Raw genomic sequence first — 9,753 nt, forward strand, 5'->3', positions numbered from 1 at the left:
AGAGGCACTGGGGCAGGAGCAGGAAGCTGGATCCTAGGACCCTGGCATCTATACCCTAGATCTAGACCACCCCATCCCCTCCCCATTCCCAAGATGGCGCCTTTTCCCAGCCATTAAAATAGGAGCCTAGTGCCCTCTGGCCTGTCAAAAAATAAATAATAGACAGACACCTGTGACTGCTTACTCCAACCCCAAACTTGTCATCTCTTACCCACCAGTCCCTGTTACCTAGGGACCAAAGTTTTCCTCAGTCCTGAATTTGAGACTCAGTCACCTGAGTCCAGCCCTGAAACTGGGTTTTTAAGCCGGAGCATATCCATCATCAATCTCAAAACGACCCAGAAATACTCCCCCCTAACCCAAATCTGGGACTCACTGGTCTACCCTACTTCGAAGCTAGGTCCTAGGGCAGGACACTCTCAAATCTTGAGCTCTAAGGATTTTTCAGACCCCCCTCCACCTTGGAACCCAGGTTGAGACATGGCCAAATCTTGAGCTTAAGTCCCAAGTGTCCTCAGCCCTGGCCGCATTGAACCCTTGCACCCAGATGACCCTAACCCACAGCAGACCCAATATCCTCCCTCCAACTCTGTTTAAAGGTTTTTTCCCTCCCCCACAGTGTTTCCAGTATCAAGGACCAAGGTGTGTGGCTGGCTAGCGATAGCCCCAACTTGGAATGGAGCACAAATGTTAGTGTTCCTGCAACAATAAAGGCATTGAATCCCAAGCTGGTTTGCCCTCCTGTGTGAAGTTCTTGTACTTTCTCAATGACCAAGCCAGTGGCTGTCTTCAGTTCTGCTGGACCATACCCGACCAGGTTTAAGTATATATGCTGAAAGGGTGACTACTGTGGTCCTCAAATCTGCTGCCTCTGAATTAGCATTAAAACACAGGGATGCAGAAATATGTGCTTTCATTTTGGATATTCTCTTGTTATAAGTGGGCTTGGATGGAAGTTCAGGGAGGCAAAGAAGCTGTACATCTCGCAAAGCAAGTGAAGTCAACACATGCCAGCCGAACAGTGACACACCAGTAATCCCATCACTGGGAAGGCTGAGGCAGGAGGACTATGAATTTTGGCCAGCCCTGGCTACATACAATCTAGCTCAAGAAAACAAAACACTTGAGATTATTGTAAGCTGCTTCCAGTTTTTTTTTTTCTTCCCATAAAAATATTTTTTCTAGTTGGGCATGGTTGTACATGCTCTTTACTTCAGACCACATGGATCTCTGAATTTGAGGCCAGCCTGGTCTACATAGTGACTTCCAGGCCAGCCAGGAGGACACAGTAAGTCCCTGTCCAGTCTCATAAATAAATACCTATAATCTGGTCTTAACTAGAGGTGTGGGTTCCTGAGGTAACACAGACAAAGGAGCAATCCAAAGGTTCAGTTTATACATTTATTATAGAAATCCCCTTCCAGTGTGAGTAGTGTCTTGGGCCCAGATCCATTGGTACAAAAAGAAAATTTAACACCAGGTAAAGGGGGTAGGGGAACCCCCAGCTCCAGAAAGTCACAGACAATATAGAAAACACAGCTTATGTGGATTTGTTTAAAAAGTGGTAAATAGAAGGAATGCAAGGAGGACATGATGTGGCCTGTGGCCCGTGGCCAGATGTCACCTGAGGGTTTTGCTGGCATCTACCTGTTGCCAGTTTTAACCACTGCAGCATCCCAGGATGTGACATACTCAAATGGCTCTGCTTCTTGACAACAGCTTGTATAGCCTCCTGATTGGGGAAGGTCAGTACAGAGGCCATGGGCAGAGACAGAGACAATAGCTCCTTCAGATACCCCGCCTAGACTTCCATCCTTCCAAATGTGGACAGGAGCCCATCTGTCTGAGAACTCTAGTAAAGAGGCAAGGAGTTCTGTTCACAGCAGTCTCTTAACCCCCAAGACTCTATATGGTCCGTTTCATTGAGGTGGGGTAGTGGTTCCTGAATGGAACAGGCTGGGCATAGGGACAGGAATGAACCCAACCAGGAATGAGCTCACAGTTTCCCTTTTATAAAACACCTAGTTTTGGGCAAAGACAGGGAATACTAAATCACAACTGTAAACAGAAATGGAGGAAGGGGCAGAGTCCACCATAACCCCCCTCTTTGAAGCTAGCTGGGGCCCTCCAGTCCCCCAGCACAGGGTGAGAAGAGAAGCAGGGGTATCAGACATCCTCCTGGGCCCCAAAGAAGCCAGGTGTCCTGTGAGGTCAGGCAGCTGTCCCTCAGGACCAAGAGCAACCACATCCCAGGGCTCAGCAAGGTTGACTGGGTGCTCCGGACTGGAGTATGTCCAGACCAACAAGGGGCTTATCAGGAAGGGTCAGACCAGTGTCCCTGGGGTCTGGGAATCAGAACTGGAAGACTGCTCCCCCTCTAGCGTCAGGTCACTTAAACGAGCGCTCAGTTCCGGGGGATACAGGAAGTCCGTGTAGTATCTTTAGAAAGGACAGCAGGAATCCGGAAAACAGGGAAGATAAGAGAGGAAACGACAGACAGGACACACACAGAGAAAGGAAAAGAGGCTTGTTAAAGGGGTGGAGACAGGCACAGAATAGCACCTTCAGGCTCTTAAGCATGGGGTTATAGAATCTGGAAGAGAAAGCCAGGGTGCACACATGCCCTTTCTTCCCAGCACCCTGACTTCCAAGGCTCACTACCAGCTGTCGCATACTAGGGAGAATAGAAAAATCCTTCTAAAGCTTGGGAAAGAACTCTTGTTACCAACATCCAAGCTCCCCCTCACCAGGACCCCAAGGACTAATACAGATTATGTCTGATACAGTGACCCCATGCCAAGACTACAGCTAGTTTCCCTGTGGTCCCACTCAGCTATTTTGACAAAGTGCTCCCTGGTCAGTATCTGAATCAATAACCCTACCCATCAGTAAAAGCACCCCCATACCTGCCGGAGACAGGGGGTGCTGTGAAACTCCTCGAGTGCGGGAGCGGTGCTTGGCTGGGAGGACCGTACAGTGCCTGGCCCACCTCATAGCAGCGGGCATGGAGGAAGGGTGCATGTGTTGGGCCCACATGTGGAAGCATAGGCCGGCGCTGGGGCCCCATGGCCAGTCCTGAATTCCGGATGTACCAGTCCCGGAGCCCCTCCAGGGCAAGGTTCTTATGGCCACCTCGCTCACCAGCTGCAGGTAGCCGGGTGGGTGGTGGCATCCAGAGTAATGGGTTTGGATGTACTTCCAGACCCTCCACAGCTTCTGGGGGCAGGCCACAGGGCTTGGAACGGATAGCACGGGTGTTGGGGTCTTTGCTGCGGAGAAGGGGGCTGCTGCCGTCGGATGTATATATGGGTGGAGGACCAGGGAGCATGGCAAGAAGCCCATCTCTGCGGGAAAGGGGTCCTGGGACTTCAGGAGCAGAAAGCAGATCCCCCCAACCTGCCCCACCAGCACCACGAGGCACGCCCCGGTCCAGTGAATAGTCCAAGAGGAAGTCTCCACACACAGGTGGGAGCCGGGGTGGCCCACGGGATGCAGGGGCAGCTGAGCTAGGCCGGGCAGCCCGAGGAGGGTCTGGAGGGCCAGCGGTGCGGGAAGAGAAGGCAGGGACCGGTTGGGGGCGCTCATACAGCACCTCACTGCTCTTGCAAACTGGAGGACCAGCAGCAGGGGGAGGCAGGGGGGCAGGTGGAGATCCAGCTCCCCCAGCAGCTGCTCGGTCCACCAGCAGGGCCTCAGAGCTATTGCTGCGGCGGGTGCGAGCTGCGAAGAAAGAGGCCCGATCCGAAGCAGGGTCAGGCCGAGGAAAGCCCATCTGGGAGTCCTGACTACCGGACCACTGGCGAGAATGGAGGCCTTCAGGTCTGGAGAACAGAGGTGCGGTAACAAGAGCAGGGTCAGAAAAAGAAGACAAATGATGAGTGCCCCGACTGCCCCATCTCTTTCTGAGCCTTCACTAATTTCTAAAATTGGACCAGGATTAGAAGTTGTGTGCTTGTAGTTCATGTAAAGGGCCACTGAGATTTGGTCCCAGACAGGGAAGCCAGAGGATAGGGCGTGGAAATGTACACCGGGATAGGGCTGCAAGGTCTTAGGGTGAAGTAAACGCTTCCGTGATGGGAAGGAAGCACTAGCTGATGAAGGACACACATAGGTACTCTTCTGTTACCTGGAGCTCCTATTCTGCTAGGCTGGCATCATGGCTCCTTTCTGCCTCCTGAATGAACTAGCGCTTAAGGAAGCCCTTTGCCTTATGACTGGCCCTAAAGGCTTTCTGAACTATAAGCCACCATGTCTATGAATCATCCCCAAACAATCATCCCACCATGCACAGAATGGATGCCCCAAGAAGATGGGGATTCTGTTCACAGCGTGGGATATGTAGGCATCTAAAAATTTAAGAAACATTACAGTATAGTGCTTCGAAGCTGACTCTAGACTCAAAAACAAAAATTGCATGGGTTCAAACATCAGAACTTCGGTTTACTCACAAGTTACTTAATTAACCTTTCTGGGCCTCAGTTTCCACACCTATAAAATGCAAATAACAGCACCTCCTCAGAGGGCTCTTAGGATGATAAAGGAGTTGCTATCCACCGCAAATGCTACTAATTATCAGCAGACAGTAGGCAGTTGATACATGCTACCCAACATGCACTGTACCTGTGTCTTTCAAAGGCAGATATTATACTCACGTCACAAATGAGGAAGGAAAGATTCAGAGATAGAAAATGACTTCTCAAAAAAAAAAAAACATAGGAAAAGCCCATATTCAATCTTTCATGCCTTTGCCTCCAATTCCCACTCCAACTTCTATCCACCTTTCGAAGCCCAGCTGCCTATGTCCCACTTTTTTTTTTTTTTTTTTTTTTTTTTTGGTCATTTCTATTCAACATCTACAGTTAAAACTAAAGGTTTCCTCCTCTGACACTCAGACCCACCCTCAAGAGTCCCCTTACTTGCAGAGCCGGGGGCCAGTGCCCCGGGTGAGGACAGGGGTGGCAGGCACACTTCGCCCCTCAAAACTGGAGGCACTCCTGGGCAGCGAGCGTGTGGGGCTAGACAGAGATGGCAGGCCCACATCGGGACCCAGGTTAGAAACTGCACCCACCAGTAGACCCTCCTGCCAACCCAGGCGCGGGATCCCACTCCTAGTCCCGGGAAAGGAGAAAGGGGTTCCTCTTTACCTGGTGGGGCTGGCCACAGAGTTTCGCCGGCTCTTCAGGTCCCCATAAATATCTGATGGGGGTGGTTTCCACGGGGCTCGTCGCTCAGGGCTCCCCCCAGATGCTGCCCGAAACTGGTCCCAGGCCTTTGGTGGTGAGGGGCGCTCGTTTAGAGAGAAGCAGCTATGAGGGTCCTCTGGGTATAAGGGAGAATAGGGTAGAATTCAATGAGAAAGGGCCCAGAAAGGGCAGGGCAGTTTTAAAGAGGAGGGGCATGTGCAACTTAAGAGATAAAGCAAGACAGATGTAGAGGCTGCCCTGTGGTGACAGGTGAAGCTAAGGACACATGGGGACATGGGGTATGGCTAGAGAGGAGCTAAAGGAGGAGGGGCTGAACAAAACAGGATATTCTGAGAGGACACAGGGGCGGGGGGGGGGGGGGCGGACTGAGCTCAGGTTGTAGGGATAGTTCTCACCATTATCGTGGCTGGCCCCTGACTCTGAGAGGGAGCTGCTCTCCGAGTGCAGAACTACATCCTCTACAGGTGAGAAAGGAAAAGTAGCCCATCACTCCAAGGTCTGGGTTCCATCCCCTCAAGCCACTGGACAGGCAGGCACCTCTGTATACTCTGTCTTCTGCCTCCTGACTCTGACACCTCCATCTTTGCTAGACACAGATCTATAATCACAGTCTTTATGAAGCGTGTGTGTGTGTGTGTGTGTGTGTGTATGTGTGTGTGTGTGTGTGTGTGTGTGTATGTCAAATTTAAGACCTGTCTGGACTATGGAATGAGTTCAAGACCAACCTAGACAACTTAACCAAAATCCTATCTCAAAATAAAAAGTAAAAACAAAACAAAACAAGGGAGCCAAGTAGTGGTAGTGCAACCCTATAATCCCAGCAAAGGCAGATGGATTTCTGTGAGTTCAAGGCCAGCCTGCTCTACAGAAAGAGTTGTAGGACAGTCAGGGCTACACAGAGAAATCCTGTTTCAAACAAGCAAGCAAACAAACAAACAAAACAAGGGGACGGAGAGATGGCTCAGTGGTTAAGAACACTTGCTACCCTTACAGAGGACCTGAGTTCAGTTCCCACACCAGGCACCTCACAACAGTCTATAACTCCAGTTCCAAGGGTTCCAAAGCCACCGGCCTCCAGGAAATGTAAACTCACACAGGAACACATACTTGTAAATAAAAACAAATAAGACCTTTTAAAAATAAAAATAAAAAGCCAGTCGATGGTGGCACACACCATTAATACTAGTACTTGGGAGGCAGAGGCAAGCAGATCTTAGTGAGTTCAAGGCCAGCCTGGTCTACAAAGCAAGTTCCAGAATAGCCAGAGCTATTATACAGAGAAATCCTGTCTCAAAACACACACACACACACACACACACACACACACACACACACACACACACACAAAATAAATAAATAAATAAATAAATAAATAAATAAATAAATAAATAGACTGGGGATGTAGCTCCATGGTAGGGCCTAGGTTCAACCAGACCATGCATAAAAATATCTACCTTTACCTGAGTTCAAGATTACCATGAGCTTGAGTATGTACTTATCTCCCTGATGCCTACTGTTCAAGTCCTCTCTTAACCTCAAGTAAGGTTAGTACCCATCTCCTTGATGGGTGAATCCCTTAGGTCCTGCTCACCTCTCTGCTTTCAACAGCTGCTCATCCACTCCACCACTCCCATATGCATTAGCCACACACAGTCCATTCTCAGGCTCATTTCTCACTCACTGGAGATGTTGGACCTGGCTTACCTTGGCTGAGCTGAGCAAGGCGTGTGCCCAGGCAGACACCCTGGGCATTGACTAGTGGTCCTGCAGGTAGAGACAGCTGTTGGGGCACTGGGAGGCCAAGGCGGGCCCTGAAGTCCCTGAGCTGCTCCTCCAGCTCATGCAGCCTCCGAAGTGCATCAACCTGCACCTGGCGCCGACGCCGCCTCTGTTCCCCACTAAGGTCCGGGGCCAGGGCCAGGCGGCGTGCAGCAGCTGCAATCTGCTGCTGCACTGACACCTCACGTTCCAGGGCCTCAAGAGCCAGTTCCTGTACAACCCAAGAGCGGTGAATTAGAACTAAATAATGGAAATGACTACCCATAGTAGTGGGAAGTGGGAAGTTGACAGAGCCCATCTACACTGGAAGCAGGGCCTGTTCTTCCAGGGGGAGTCTGTTTGCCTAGGGAAGGAGCTTATCCATCCTGGAGGGACAGGATGAAGAGGTGGGCCCATGCATCTTCTAAAGATAGGAAGCTTGTCTTGACTGAGTTGGGGTCCAATATTACTTGGGGCACTCTTTCCCTGCTCAGCTCCTCCCACTCCTGGTGATAACTCTCATTCTGCCCTTGCTTGCCCCTGACCATCACCAGCACCATCTTGCTTACCACTCCCAACTGCTTACCTCAGCAGGGCACAAGGAGTGGGGTGCTGGGTTTGGGTGTGGTGGCGGGTAGGCACGTGCTGCAGGGGGCCTCCGGCGTACCAACTGAGGACGTTCACCAGGCTCCAGTGGGCACTCAGGGGGCAGCTGGCCAGTCAGCTCCTGGAGGGAATGGGGACAGAGACTACAGAGGTTAGTTGGCGAGATGACTTAAAGTAATAAAGGTGCAAGAAACTATACCTCCCAAGGAGCCTGCCCCTCTCAAGACTCCACAGGTACTAGGTTTCATCCTCTCAAGATCTCTACCACCAAAGTAGGAAGTTTGGTGGCCTCCCAAAAATTCTCTGGGCCATTGGGCAAAGGAATTTTGGAAATCTGGAGCCCAGAGGTCTTAGTTTTTATAATTATAAAAGTCCCATCTATTTATTCTACATATATAACACAGGGTCTGCAAATAAAAAAGCAAAACAAAAAAACACACAGGGTCTGCATCTTCTGGATCCCATTAGTGTGTGTATGTATGTGTACGTGCGTATCGGTACACTCAAGTGTGCATGTGTGTAGGCCAGAGGCCAATCTTGGATGTTGTTCGTCAGGATATTGCCTACTTTTTTTTTTTTTTTTTTTTGAGACAAGGTCTCTTTCTCTTTGGCTTGGGACCTGCTGATTAGGCTAGCCTGGCTGGTTAGCAAGCCCCAGGGAAGCCATCTGGTCTCCAATTCCTCAGCATTAGGATTACAAGTGCTGGCCACCACACCAGGCTATTCTTTTTTTCCATAGGTTCTACGGGTTGAACTCAGGGCCCTTATGCTTACACGGCCAACTGAGCTAATTCCCCAGCCCCTGCCTGAACGCTATGATTCCTTCAGGAAAAGTGTGTGGACACTCACACTAAGAAGGGTTAAAATAGAGCTATAGTCAGGTGTGGTGGATCATTTAATTCCAGTTCTTGGGAGACTGAGGCATAAGCCAGAGACTGCCCTAGGTACAGTGTGAGTTGTAGGCCAGCCTGGGCTACAGAGACAGTGTCAGAACACAGGTGAGTGAATGCATAGATGGACTAGAGGTGGGAAGGGGAAAATAACTAACCCTGTGTTCATTCAGGATGGACTCTGTTGCACACTTTTGGAAACAGTTTTCACTGCGCGGGGGGCGGGGGGGGGGGTTGGGAGGTTTTGAATTATTCACAAGTGACTATGGATCTACATCAGAATAGTTTCTTTATTCTGTGACCTCTAAGTCAAACTTGGAGGACACACAGGGTGTCGAGAAAACTGCTAACTCCCAGACAAGTGCCTGCCTAGGCACCCTGGCTCCTCACCCCCTCCTGCCTGATAGCCCTGGGGCCAGGCCCTCACCGCCTCCTGCAGACACACTTCCCTGAGCTCTCGTAGTTTCAGGCTCAGGGCCTCCTGGAGGGCCCGCTGGCGGTCAAGCAGCCCTCGAAGACGCTCGGACTTCACCTGGGGGACAGCCTCTCCAAACAGGGCAGCTGCACAGGGAGAGCAAAGGTCAGGACGGCTAGGATCCTGAGATAGCTGTGAGGCCAGGGACCAACCCTTCCCAAGCAGGCACCCGGAGACTCGGGGCAGGGAGGGGGCAGCAGGAAGTGGACACAATCACTGACCTGGGGCATTGAAGGTAGGAGAGCTGATCAGCTGACCTTTGACTTCCATCCTTGTACTGTCTGGAGGCTGTGGTAGATAGCTGGACAAAGCCTGACAATGGTACAGCACAGGGAGCATTAAGGAGACATAGCCCATGACACCCCCAGCCCCTAGCCCAGTCCCACTTCCCATGCTCCAGCTGGGAATATAAAGTACCCTGGGCCCCACCCGCCTACCTGGCCCGCTCGGTCAGATTCTGTGTCAATGTCTGGACCCACTTGGCCTGGTACCTTGGTTCCCTTCCCATTGAGTGCTAACACAGTAAGTGGGAAGCTGGGCAGACTTACAACGCCTCCTCAGAGGCCCATAGGCCACAGCCAGGAGTCTCACCTAGGGAGACAATTAATGGTACAGATTCAATTGATTATAACAACAGCGAGCACTTATTCAGCCTTGGGTGCCTGGAACAGTTACCTGCTATGTCACAATGAATCTTTGAAACCCCTCAGGCAGGAGCTCCATCATAAATTACCTTTCCCTTTTGAGATGTGGGGTGGAAAGCACAGAGAGGTAAAATAATTGCCCTCTGGTCCTGTGAAATCTCTCAAGACAGCAGCTC

General features: G+C 50.9%; 1 protein-coding gene across 1 annotated transcript; it reads right to left on the minus strand.

Annotated features, from left to right (window-relative positions):
• Positions 1–1,387: 1,387 nt before the first annotated feature.
• Ccdc120 (coiled-coil domain containing 120) lies at positions 1,388–9,524 on the minus strand. The gene is given in 11 exon segments (XM_051179646.1): positions 1,388–2,439; positions 2,907–3,821; positions 4,917–5,015; positions 5,145–5,319; positions 5,600–5,662; positions 6,909–7,194; positions 7,549–7,689; positions 8,886–9,019; positions 9,155–9,245; positions 9,371–9,420; positions 9,423–9,524. Coding segments are annotated over 11 exon segments (2,088 nt in total). The 5' UTR covers positions 9,442–9,524; the 3' UTR covers positions 1,388–2,324.
• Positions 9,525–9,753: the final 229 nt, after the last annotated feature.

Source organism: Phodopus roborovskii, unplaced genomic scaffold (genome assembly GCF_943737965.1).
Source record: "Phodopus roborovskii unplaced genomic scaffold, PHOROB, whole genome shotgun sequence".
Taxonomy (NCBI): domain Eukaryota; kingdom Metazoa; phylum Chordata; class Mammalia; order Rodentia; family Cricetidae; genus Phodopus; species Phodopus roborovskii.